Raw genomic sequence first — 13982 nt, 5'->3', positions numbered from 1 at the left:
TTCCAGCACGGTTAGAGGTCTGTCAGGGAATGCTGCTGACTGCCCAGGCTGCACAAGTATGTGCTGAGGGATGCACTGAAGTGCAACCAATGCAGACTCTGTGGGGAAGGACCACAGTATAAGCTCCTTCTGCCACTGCACATAGAGGGACAGAGTTCAGTGTGGAAGTATTACCTCGGGGACCACGTAAACAGTAATAGTGCTACGTTTGTTTGTTTTGTTTTCTTCAAAAGTTTACACTACTGAATGTAACATAGAAACATAGAAAATAGGTGCAGGAGTAGGCCATTCGGCCCTTCGAGCCTGCACCGCCATTCAGTATGATCATGGCTAATCATCCAACTCAGAACCCTATACCAGCCTTCCCTCCATACCCCCTGATCCCTTTAGCCACAAGGGCCATATCTAACTCCCTCTTAAATATAGCCAATGAACTGGCCTCAACTGTTTCCTGTGGCAGAGAATTCCACAGATTCACCACTCTCCGTGTGAAGAAGTTTTTCCTAATCTCGGTCCTAAAAGGCTTCCCCTTTATCCTCAAACTGTGACCCCTTGTTCTGGACTTCCCCAACATCGGGAACAATCTTCCTGCATCTAGTCTGTCCAATCCCTTTAGGATTTTATACGTTTCAATAAGATCCCCCATCAAACTTCTAAATTCCAACGAGTACAAGCCTAGTCTATCCAGCCTTTCATCATATGAAAGTCCTGCCATTCCAGGAATCAATCTGGTGAACCTTCTTTGTACTCCCTCTATGGCAAGAATGTCTTTCCTCAGATTAGGGGAGCAAAACTGCACACAATACTCCAGGTGTGGTCTCACCAAGGCCTTGTACAACTGCAGTAGTACCTCCCTGCTCCTGTACTCGAATCCTCTCGCTATGAATGCCAGCACACCATTCCCCTTTTTCACCACCTGCTGTACCTGCATGCCCACTTTCAATGACTGGTGTACAATGACACCCAGGTCTCGTTGCACCTCCCCTTTTCCTAATCGGCCACCATTCAGATAATAATCTGTTTTCCTGTTCTTGCCACCAAAGTGGATAACTTCACATTTATCCATATTAAATTGCACCTGCCATGTACTTGCCCACTCACCTAACCTATCCAAGTCACCCTGCATCCTCTTAGCATCCTCCTCACAGCTAACACTGCCTTGTTTCATCCGCAAACTTGGAGATGCTGCATTTAATTCCCTCGTCTAAGTCATTAATATATACTGTAAATAACTGAGGTCCCAGCACAGCCTTGCGGTACCCCACTAGTCACTGCCTGCCATTCTGAAAAGGTCCTGTTTATTCCCACTCTTTGCTTCCTGTCTGCCAACCAATTCTCCATCCACATCAATACCTTACCCCCAATACCATGTACTTTAATTTTGCACACTAATCTCCTGTGTGGAGACTAGCATCCATGAATGTAAAATTTTTTTTTGCACTGTTTCTTCCTTTGCATCTGTAACCTATTGTGAATGAAGTCTGTTTTTGGAATTAAAAAAAAACTTGTTGAAGCAGGTCTCACATTGTGAAAGTCACCTTCTGCAAAGGTAGTCTGCACTATCTGCAGGTCAGCTAATTTTAGCAGAGATGCTGTCCAAACATGTGTGGCACACTGGTACATGTTACTGGGTATTTGTTAAAAGGCTCTGTGCTTGAGGTGCAATTTGCATGGATGACCCAGAAGTAACTTTTTGACTGTCATGAAACAAGCGATTAAGTACCCATTTCCTTGGTTTACATAATCAGAGCTGTATTGCACAGTGCACATCTTGTGCTAGATCTTGGAGTTTCTGGGCTCAGATTTCTTCTGCCCATGATAGATTTCAACCCGGATTTCCTCAATACTCCAGATTTACTATCAATCTCCTATGAGTTTTTTCACTTTCCAATTATTTCAAAGTTAATTAAAGCCAGATGCATTCATTTCACTAAAGGAATTAGAGAAATATGAAAGGAATCAATTCACAAAACCCCATTGGTGGCAAAACACTTACCCTTCAGACAAATAAACAGAATGTAGCTTGGGCTTTATTACTGAAATGTAGTCTTCATAAAGATCTTTCCCAAATGATTTATTGATTAGTGATATTAGACGGCTTGTGTCTATTTCATCAAGGTCTGTGTATCTGCGGATGGGTTCAGCATTTTTGAATAGAGTTCCAGCTCCTGAAACAAATTCAAAAAGAATGTTCAGGGTCAACATCTCTGATGTGATGGAAAGTAGTTAACTATCATTTTATCTATTTTTCTCAACATTTGTGTTGCATGATGGGCAACTCTTGCCCAGACAGCAACCACTCTTTCTGGTCACTCACTGTTCCTAAAACGAGTCCAGTCTTGTCCCTGTAAAAGATGAACCATGCATGTTCCCAGAGATTGGTAGACAGCAAACATAAACACAAGACAACTCTTTCTCTCCAAATTCTAACTACCAGCCAACCCAGCAAAAACTATTTTGGCATGGGGTTTTCATAATCTGTTTACCAGATATATTTGCTGAGCCAATTAAAATTGATAAATGTTTAACATTTTTTTCTGAGATGAGTTCCAGTATCTTTCAATGAATGATTGATGAGGTCCATTTGATAGAGGTGGTGCTGACACGATTTAATCCCTGTCCTTGATTACTCTTGAGGAAGTGTTAGTGAGCCACATTTTTGAGCAGCTGCAGTTGTTGTGGTGAAGGTAATCCCACTATTCAGATAGGTAAAATGTTCCTGGATTTGGATTCAGCTACTTGAAGGGGCAGCAACATAATTCTAAGTCAGAAGGGCTGAGTTGTAGGAGGGGAACATGCAGCTATGATGTTCCCATGTGCCTGCTGTCTCATTTCTTCAGATGATACAGACTGCGTGTATTTAGGTGTTGAAAATACCTCAGTAAATGGAGCAGTGTATTTGCATGTGTACACATTGGCCACAGGGTACTGGTGAAATGATGAATAACGTGCTAACCAAATGTGTTTTAGCAACAAACGATCTGCTAGAGGAACTCATTGGGTCAAACAGCACCTGGGAGAGGAAAGGAACTGTCGATGTTTCAGGTCAAAACCTGGAGGATTCCAACCATGTGTCATTGTGTCTCCAAATATGTGCCTTGTCTAACTGCTAACTTTGATGGCACAAGCATTATGCATTGCTGTGGAATTAAAACGGCTGGGAAGGAATGGAGAATACACCATTAACATTAGCGCAGCAGGGCTATTTTATCTATTTAGTGATACAGCGCAGAGTAGATCCTCTGAGCCACGCCCAGCAACCACTGAAAAACCCGATTAACCCTAACCTAATCACAGGACAATTTACAATGACCAATTAACCTACCTGGTATGTCTTTGGATTGTGGGGAGGAAACCAGAGCACCTGGAGAAAACCCACGCATTCCACAGGGAGGACGTAAAGACCCCTTACAGAACAGCACCAGAATTGAACTATGAACTCTGGAATGCCCCGAGCTGTAATAGCCTCATGCTAACCGCTACACTACTCACAGGGAACTTCGGTAATCAGCAAGGACATCCCAATATTTGGGGAAGATTGATATGACTCAATTGAAGTCCATTATATATATTCTTTCCAATCAAAGTGCAGGCATATGGCCTCATTCATTGTTGTAACCAAAAGTGGTTGTGAGGCCCAGCACAGACTGTACAGAAAGGGTTATCAGCTGGTGACTCTTTCTATACACTTGTTACTGTAGGGCAAGGGTTCCCAACCTTTTTTGCACCATGGACCGGTTTAATATTGACAATATTCTTGCGGACTGGCCGACCAGGGGGGACTGTTCAAGTAGGGTTAAACTCACCTCAATATGTCTTTTACAGTTAGGGTTGCCAACTTTCTCACTCCCAAATAAGGGACAAAAGTAGCAGTCAAATCCCGGGACACTTTACCCCAGGAAAGACTACCATGACCATGAAGCCTTGCGCAGGCACCTGTGTGCGCATGCGTGTACATGCCAATTTTTTTCTCCCCACAAATCGCTTTTCCCTTCATCTTCCTGACTATACTGTACATACATTATTTCTACTTTATACAGGCTGTGTATTTATCATATAATTCCTGCTTTTACTATATGTTAGTGTTATTTTCGGTTTTATGTGTTATTTGGTATGATTTGATAGGTTATTTTTTTGGGTCTGGGAACGCTCAAAAATTTCTCCCACATAAATTAATGGTAATTGTTTCTTTGCTTTATGCCATTTTGGCACGAGACGCTCTACCTTAGCGGGGGAAATACGGGACAAACCAATTTAGCCCAATATACGGAATGTCCTGGCAAATACGGGACAGTTGGCAACCCTATGTTCAAGTTCAACAGTGCATGACAGGGAATGAGGAAAGGTGCAGCTGACTCATATCGTTTCCATGCGGCCCGGTGGTTGGGGACCTCTGCTGTAGTGAGCACACTGTAAGATTTTTAATTGGTTCTCTCTCACTCTAATGCACATAATGACCGATGCAAACTCTTTGCTGGTTAAAAGATTTAATGAATCCTCAAATAAACACAGCTGAGATACTGCTAGCCCTACAGGAACTCCAGATTATAAGTGGTTTCGCTGTTAAACACCAGGTCCATTTTAAGAAAAATATACTTGTGATATAACATAATGGTTTCTCTTTGGGTTTAATTAATTTCTACCCTTTCCTTGCATGTCATTACATCATGTGATAATGTAGGAAGGGAAATCAAAATTGCATTTTATTTCAGAGGTAGAATAGAAGATTAGGGAACTTATACCAGGGGACTCACCAGCGACACATATGCTTGGATGCTATCTAGTTAAGGTTAAGATGTTAAAAGGATTTGGTCGTGTTTGAGTTTATAGTATATTCCAATTAAGTGTGTTAGAATGAATCAGGAATCCCAATTTGAAGTTGTAGATAAGCAGAGCAAGAGGTAGTTATTTGAGAATAGTGGACACGTGGAGAAGACTGGCAACTTGTATAATAATCCCACTTCACTGAGTTCTTTCAAGCAATACTGGGCCTGTTTATTACCAGGAGGGAGATCACCATTCACAATTAAGTAAGATAATTTACCTTATTTTTACATTCAATTTGACACCCAGAAAATATCCAGCAAATGAGTTGATTCAAGGTTCTTGCTCCAGTTAATCTACCATAGGATTCACAAGTGGATTCACCAACTTAAATGCTGAGGAATTTCCGAATTTTTGCTCTGCACTGCACTACCCCACACCATACAGAGTCAGCAGTGGATCACAATGACACATTCCACATTCACTAGCAGTAATCTCAACAAATTCAGGACATTCATACTCACAAACCCATGTCTGTTTGGGTAAATGCAGGGAGTTTACCACAGACCTAAATCTGGGCCATTGTGATACATTGGTCATAGAGTAACACAGCACTGAAACTTGTCCATGCTGATCAAGGTGTCCATCTAAGTCAGTCCCATCTGCTCTTGTTTGGCCTCTATCCCTCTGAACCTTTCCTATCCATGTACCTGTTCAATTGTCTTTTAAATGTCATTATTGTGCCTACCTCAGCTCCTTTCTCTGACAGCTCATTCCATAGCATGTGTAAGTTTCCTCACAGGTCCTTTTTAAATCTTTCCATGAAATTTAACAGATATATTGATCGATGTATAATGCAATAAATTATCATGGTATTAAAATCTTTAATCCATTCCTCCCGGTACATGTGATCCTTCCCATGGGATGGTTTGGTCTGACTTGCCTCAGTGAACAGTAAGGATGGTTGTGTTTAATGCTCCCCTATCAGGCCACTCGTTCCCATGTCCTGGACAGAAGCTTTTAACTTTGTATAACTCAACTCAACTATATTTATGCTTTTCATAATTCAGTGATTTATTCTACTTGGGACTGAGTGCTTGTAAGTTAGGTAAGGACTATTTTTTCTGGCTGAGGGTGGGTAAACCTGAATGCAAATTCTGTTACCATTAGTAATAGAGACAGACAGAAGTTAAACTCATTGCCATTAAATTATACACTCAGTGGCCACTTTATTAGGCACACCTGTTCACCTGCTCCTTAATGCAAATTTCTAATCAGCCAATCAAGTGGCAGCAACTCAATGCATAAAAGCATGCAGAAATGGTCAAGAGGTTCAGTTGTTGTTCAGAACAAATAACAGAATGGGGAAGAAATGTGATCTAAGTGACTTTGACTTCTGGAATGATTGCTGGTGCCAGACTGGGTGGTTTGACTATCTCAGAAACTGCTGAGCTTCTGGGATTTTCATGTACAACAGTAAATTTCATGTAAACTTTAATTTACAGAGAATGGTGTAATCAACAAAACATCCAGTGAGTGGCAGGTCTGTGGGTGAAAATGCCTTGTTAGTATAAGAGAGGTCAGAGGAGAATAGCCAGACTGGTTCAAGCTGACAGGAAAGTGACAGTAGCTCAAATAACCGCACATTACAACAGTGGTGTGCAGAAGAGCATCTCTGAATGCACGTGTCAAACCTTGAGGTGGATGGGTTAGAGCAGCAGAAGAATACGAACATACGTTCAGAGGTCACTTTATTAGGTAGAGGAGGTATCTAATATAGTGGCCACTGAATGGATGTGAAACTATTACTCAGATATACTGTATGTTGCTCTAGCTCCAAAGCTTGGTTAAATAAGCTCAGAATGCTCTAAGTTTGTATTTGCCCATGAAATGGTTTAAGTTATATGCAAAAGAACTATCTATATAGCCTAAGCAAAATTCTTTTACACTGTCTGGTCTAATCTCACTTTAAATTTCTTTCCTGCCAGCATAATTCTATTTGTATTTGAATGACATTAAGTAATGTACATTATTAACTGAACTCTCCAATAAAGTTGAGATAGCTGCATAATCAAATTTATTAGAAAAGAATCAGAATTTTAACTAAAATAGGTAATGGCAATTGTAAACCAGTTTAGATTTGAAAAATGCACACAGAAATGCTGCAGGTACTCAGTAGGTCAGGCTGCATCTATTGAGGGGAATAAGCAACTGACATTTTGGACTGAGACCCTTCATCAGGACTTGGCCTGAAATGTCAACTGCTTATTCTCCTCCATAGATGTTGCCTGACTTGCTGACTTCCTCCACTATTTTGTGTGTATTGCTCTGAATTTCATCAGCAGGTCAGGCAGCATCTATGGAAAAGAATAGAGTCAATGTTTCAAGCCAAGATCCTTCTTCAGGACTGAAGTTCTGAAAATGCTGAGTTCCTCCAACATTTTGTGTGTTAGTCTGGATTTCCAGCATCTGCTGACATTCTCGCATTTGTAATGTAAATTACTGCTACTGTAGGTAGGTGGCACTAAAATTAGGGGGAGTTGATAGGCTTATGAGAATAGATTACAAGGAAGTATTACAAGGCTAGGGTTTGGACTGGTGGAACTGCTCTGAGGGCCAGCAAACATTTGATGTGCCAGTTGGCCTCCTACTATGTTGTAAGTAAATATGAATGTAGAATCTATTAACTGCAAGCAAGTCATAAGCAAAAATCTCACGCATTTGTTATTCTACTATATTTAAATATTTCCTCTTTCTATTATATGAATGTATAAATGTGGTAAGGGTCTTAATGATAATGGTACCTCTGTGACTGAAAAGCTCTGTGAGTATGGTGTTGGCCGATGTGATGACAGCAGAAGATTCTGATGGCATGTGGTTGAGCAGATCCATTATCACCTTGGCTTTCTGTTCCTCTTTATCACTAATCCAATTTGTATTCAACAGAAGATCTAGGTCAGATGGAAGATTGACCTGTCCCACAACCTGCACCATGTAAAAGAGCATAGTACCGAGAAGTTAAAGTAGGAGGGAACAAATGATTACGCTATAATATTTAGAACTTTGCTTTGCACCTGTAAATTGTTTGAATAAATTAGAAATGCTACACGATTGTTGTTTTGAGTCTTATGAGCCTAGTATTAGTGCCTATTTTTAATAAAGGTATTGAATCATATTTGCAGATGTTACCACACTGGGAGCACTATAACATGAATGCATCCCACTTATCCTTTCTTTAGGCACATACTGCTATTATGTATTGTCTATTGTTAATATATTTACATGAATAGTTTCAGAAAAAGCTAAGTGTTCAAGATCACGAAGAACATTATTTCATGGAATATTCAAGGGCACTTTCAAAATTTTAGAAACGATAGATATACCTATTAATTATGAAGAATGTTAGAGGCAGGTTACTTATTTGCCTGAAACTATTTTGAAACATTTGGTGTAGACAAAAGCTAAAAATTCAAACCAATCCTGAAGTGAAAGGCACTTTATAAATGGCTTGAGAAGCTGAACATCACTTCGGGGGAACCTGGATTTTCCGCTTTTATTTCAACCTATATCACTTGTGCCAATATTTGTTGGCTCAGTAACACACACAAAATGCTGGAGGAAATCAGCAGGAGAGGCAGCATCTATGGAGAGGAATAAAGAGCTGATGTTTCAGAAGGGGGAAGAAACCAGAATAAGAAGGTGGGGGGGGGAGAGAGGGGAAGGGGAAGGAGGACAAGTGAGAAGTTCATAGGTGAAACCAGGTGAGGGGGAAGGTAGGTGTGTGGGGGAGAGGGGATGAAGGGAGAAACTGGGCGGTGATAGGTGGAAATGGTAAAGAGCTGAAGAAAAAGGAATCTGATAGGAGAGGAAAGGGACCATGGGAGAAAGGGAAGGAGGAGGGGCACAAGGAGGAGCTGATAGGCAGGTGATAGAAGAGAAAGGGTAAGAGGGGAGCCAGAACTCAAAACGTCTGCTCTTTATTCCTCTCCATAGATGCTGCCTGACCTGCTGAGTTCATCCAGCATTTTATGTGTTACTCTGGATTTCTAGCATCCGCAGAATCTCGTGTTTATTGGTGAAATTGTGCTTAAAATGATATAGAAAACTTCAAGGCTAAATGGAGAAATCTAGAAGTTTGCAAGTTCTTCATCCCTTTTCTAATTTAATAAACTACGTAGAATTTAATCTCTCTATTTGTTCTCCTTTAAACATTTGTAAGGTATTAAATGTGAAGTTAAACTGTTTATGTTCAACTGTCACCATTGCTTATGTTTCTGTGGAAAAAGAGCCCGTTTTAACTTCTCTAAATCAAATGCTCATTTTAGTGTGTGGAACTACATTGGAAAACAGCATTATAAATATGTGTATCAGTGATTTGCCTTTCTGTTAGATATTATATAATGTTTAGTTTAAGAAAGCTTTGTTAATGTCGCATAATAACAGGACAACATACAAATAGTTGGATGTATGTGAAACAGCAATAATGCTGGCTGACCATGTGAGCATGAAAACAAAAGATATCACATTATTGCGTAAAATAACAAGACAGTAGATTACTGAGAAATAAACTACATTACATAAGGCAGAGAAATGAGAGATATAGGTACATTAGGTAATAAATTACTGAGAAATAAATGATATTAAATATGATAGTAAGTTAGACAAAATTATTAATATTAGGTTACAATGCAAATCATTGAGAATAAAGCATTAGATAACAAGGCAGTAAATTATTGAAAAAGAACATACATTAGATAATATCCACTATATTCCATCTGTTCAAAAATCCAAGATGTCCATTATATCTCAAACATGCCCACTACATGCTCAAGGCTCCCTCACCCAAATGCGGCCATTACATCCACTTGTAATCAAGCTTGAATGCTACAAAACTTTCCACATTCTGCATGTCCTAACTGACTACTGCCATCAACTGTTAGCAACTTGCACCAACAAAGTGCTGACTGGGTGCCCAGCAATGTAAACCACATGAAACAATCCCGAAATGAAGTCACACAAACACAAAAGAAAATCTAAAGGGCTATTTAAAAAAGATACATGCTAAAAGCTCCTCTTTGGAAAAGGGTGGCGAGTGTGTTTCAATTCTTGCCATGATGTTTATTTCACATTTAGCAGGTCTCAAACCTCACAAGTAACAAACATCAAAGTCTCATGGATACCAATATATATCCACTATTAAATAATCATTTGCATTAAAAATTGAATAATTATTCTCAATGTTAAAAATCAATGAATTCACTAATACTTGCAGCTTCATAATTTTTATCTGAAAATTGTCATTGGTTCCCTTTTATTTCCTGAGTACACATACAGAGCAGTATGTACTCTACCATAAAACTGTTCTGAAATCCCAACTTCTCTCATTTTTCCACATCTCACTGGTACACTAAGTGAAATGCTAGAGATTCTCACACCCTTGCATTTGAGCTCTTTAATTGTTGCAGATGGTAAACACAGCTCAGACCTGTGTCCAAAGGGAGAATGGTATTATTAGAAGATCTTCCCCAAGACAGTTTCCCTGAACCATTTTGAAAGGCATTTAATACGGAGAGGCTTCTTCCCAGAAGGGAAGAGTGCGAAGCTCAGGCAGATTAGCAGATGTAACTGGAAAATGATAAATTAAAATCTGAAAACAATTGTTTAGCACTTACTCTCAATCATCTCACATTCTACCAACACCTAAAATGTTTGATATTTGCATTGTCTTGATGATCGCTTTGGTGACTTGCACAGACACCTGGAAAGCATTTTGAATTGTTTTGGATGTGTGGATTTAATTTGTTTAGTATGAGGATAAACTTTGGTTCTGTTCAAGCCATGCAAAGGTGGTGACACAGGATGTTTCCCTGTGCGTTTTCCTTCCAGAATGGCAGAAAAGGACATTCTGACTTTGACAATGTGCCTCACCTTCATGGTATAACTGAGATTTGGTCCTCCAAGGAACTGCCTCTGTGGATCTCAATGATTTAGAAAAAAAATACAAAAATAAGTGCTAATGTAAATGACGGGAGGTATCATGGTTATCAAAACATTGGCCGGCACAATACTAAAATGGTCAAAAATTATGTGAAAGGTTACTGCTGAGTGGGACATGGAATCAGTGCACTTATGTGAATAATTGTACTCAGTCTTCCATTAGGGGCAAGTCCATTTGGCATTGGCAATACTGTTGACAGTGGAGGAAAAACCATCAGGGAAGAGGTGGAGTATATCCATCCAGTCATCTTCTTAATGGACTCGTGCCCCAACTGACTCCACAGAACATACCTGTAGGCTCTCCACACAGCTGGTACCAAGAGAGATTGCTCGACGCTGAAAACGCCCATTGGCACTTGAAGCAGCGCTTTGACAACGACGGAACTGCAAAACAATTACAATGAGGTCTCCTTGTCTCATGAAGGCCAGCCTCAGAAGAGTATCTGAAACTGGCAATGCCAGGGAGGCACCTTTACACATGATGCTGGGAGTGGGTGGTTGATGCCAGTCTCCCAGTTAATGACCTGATCTTACTCTGAATGGCACAATTTGCCAGCTATGGAAATGAATAGGCCACCTTCTCGCAGAGGTACTGAAACCAGGACATGATGAATTATTACATAATGTTTCTATAACTGTCAAAATGGGACAATCTTGCAGCATTGAAATTGAATACCTGCAACTTTGTTGTACCCAGTGCCAGAATTAAGCATTTCTACATTAGATATAGTATAACTCATTACAAAGTATAGCTTCCTTTACTCTTCCTGAGCAAAGTGCTTTCTTTAATTCCAACTTCATTTCCCAAAAAATGTAATTTTAGCCTTGAAAAAGCCTGTAAATTTAGTGACAAATTGTACCAAAGGGTGGGTACAGTGGTGTGGGAGCACCTTAACTCGAAATCAGAACAAGGATGATCATTCCCTTCAGAGGGAGAAGACATTCATCTGAATGGTTTGAATCAGTTCCTGAACTTGGCCACCTAAGTCCTTGAACATAAGAAATCCTTGCACCACTGTTAAAGTAGAAGGAAAGTGTAAACAGAGTATTTATAGATATAATAAAAACAGCAGCATTCAAACATCAAGTGGTGACTTATATACTGTATTCTGGCTGGCGTGTGCTTGCTTGGCTCACTCTGCCCTATGCTATTGCGAGGGTGTGCCTCATCCCCACCAGGGTCTGGAAAGCTGTTCCTGAGCAGAGGAGGAGCTTGTCAGCATGATCTCAAGCTGTTGTAGGCTTTAAGTATGCAAGATTTTCACCATTTGTAACAAATAATCTAAGCTACCTGGCAGATGGTTGAGACCACAGGCACAGATGATGGGAACCAAGAAATCTGTCAATCTGATAGAAAACAGCTAACTTCTGCCCTTGCCACCCTGTCCAGGTTGGCATCTCAGCAATTTCACTATCCTGCTGCAGAGCTATACCACACTCCAATCCCCTTTCAACTCTGGTATCCACTGACATAACAGCAACAGGGTTGGATACCAGATTCACGAATTTGCACTGAGACTCTTGGACTTTACCAGCAAGGTCAACATTTAATTCCCATCCCTAACTGGTCAATATGCCTTACCCTCCTCAATCATTATACTTCATGTGGTGAAGGTGGAGATCTTGTACAGGCTGTGGCCTGCTTAAACATTTCACAGGACAGTTAAAAATCAACCATACTGCTGTGGATCTACAGTCGTATGAGGGCTAAATTGGGAAAGGTTGGCTGGATTTCCATTTCTTAAGAATATGAGTGAATGCAATAGGTTTTTGCCAGTATTTTCATGGGCACCATTTATTGATACCAGCTTAATATTCCCCAGATGCTGAGATCTGAACTCATTATTTCAGGTCTCTGAAACACCAAACAACACAATTGGTGTTGGCTCAACAGAACAATCATTTTGATGAGGTGTGCACAGGTGAATACTACAAACTTGTATATGTTATGCAAGCCTTTTGCTTCCAGGGCATATTTTTTTACGACACTCCAATTTCTTGACCAGAATATTTCTGGAGGAGTAAACGGAAGCTATAACAGGACATGATTAGGTGGTGAAACAGCCATGCAATACAATCATCAAAAATTCATTGTGTAACATTAGTTATACTCTAATACCAAATGAAAGTTAAGCGCAGAGCAGGAATATTGAAAAAAGAACCAGAAATAACTGCATTTGGATATCTGAGGTTATTTACAAATAAAATCCAATTTTAGGCTCCATTGTAAAAGGTGTGGAATGGCCAAGAAGTACATGATGAGCCCTAAAAAGAAATCGGTCACTTGGTTACTGCACTTTATAGAAAGAATACTGAAATTGTAGATGGCACAATAAGTGTATCAGAAGGCCACATTTTTTTGAACGACATAAGACTATGAGACCAAAAATTAAAAGTGTTTAAAGATTCTGAAATGATGGGCCAATTGTTTGCAGTAACGAATGGACACGGATACAGAGATTGAGGAATACAAGAACTACAGTAGAAGTAGGCTCTTCAGTTTAATGAAGCTGCTCCACTTTCATTGCCCACTTTTCCAACCAATCCCCACATCCTACTATTCCTCTGATGCCCAAAATTTATCCACAGCCTTTTAAGAATTTGCCTCATCATATTCCTAATTGTTCAGTGACTGCATCAGTTCTAGATCCACTTAGAGCAACCAGGGCCTTGGAGATTATCCTAGCAATCACTCTCTTGTTTTGGAACCGTAGACAGCATAAAGGTCATTAAACAGCAAGTTGTGCAGACGTGAAATTTGTTTTCAGGATCAGGAGTTGAGCCAGGGACTTGTCAATGTACAAGTTTGAACCAGATATATAAATATGATGAAAGCCCCAAAGAAGTTAGGGAACAAGTTGGGTAATTAGGATTAGAACTAATTGCTCACTTGGAAGGTAAACACAGCCATGGTTTGTCTCTGTGTTGCAACTTCTATGTATTATTTGCTTGTTTGCCAACCTTAAATTTTTCTACAGAGTAACACTAAGCAGTGGAAAGGGCTTCTTTACCATAGAAGTGGTTATGTGAGTGACTGGGTTCTACATCCACTGCAGAAAGACTCCTAAACAGATGGCTGGAAAACATCCTAAGGAAAAATCGCATTCCCGAAAAGTAACAGTTTTTAATGAGATGACTCTCAGGCTGTTAGATTGTGGGAGTTTAGTGTATTTATCAGATTCCTATTCTCATTTTAGTTTAAAATTAATGTGCTCACTCGT

General features: G+C 39.9%; 1 protein-coding gene across 10 annotated transcripts in view; it reads right to left on the bottom strand.

Annotated features, from left to right (window-relative positions):
• Nucleotides 1-13982, bottom strand: part of nags (N-acetylglutamate synthase) — a 47800-nt gene that overhangs the window by 19886 nt on the left and 13932 nt on the right. For 8 of the 10 annotated variants that reach the window (XR_010016559.1, XR_010016560.1, XR_010016561.1 and 5 more), the window contains 3 exons: nt 11053-11145; nt 7569-7749; nt 1997-2168 (listed from right to left, as the gene is read on the bottom strand). Coding sequence is in view for 4 of the 10 variants with exons in the window: in XM_063037749.1 (XP_062893819.1) it covers nt 1997-2168; nt 7569-7749; nt 11053-11145 (446 nt within the window). In the remaining 6 variants the exon portion in view is untranslated. Of the gene's footprint in view, nt 1-1996; nt 2169-7568; nt 7750-10692; nt 10735-11052; nt 11146-13982 lie in introns of all 10 variants that reach the window. The other 2 variants (XM_063037750.1, XM_063037751.1) reach the window with 2 other exon arrangements.

The sequence above is a fragment of the Mobula hypostoma genome, chromosome X1 (genome assembly GCF_963921235.1).
Source record: "Mobula hypostoma chromosome X1, sMobHyp1.1, whole genome shotgun sequence".
Lineage (NCBI taxonomy): Eukaryota > Metazoa > Chordata > Chondrichthyes > Myliobatiformes > Myliobatidae > Mobula > Mobula hypostoma.
Note: the sequence above shows the minus strand (reverse complement) of the source record. Positions and strands in the feature narration are given on the sequence as shown.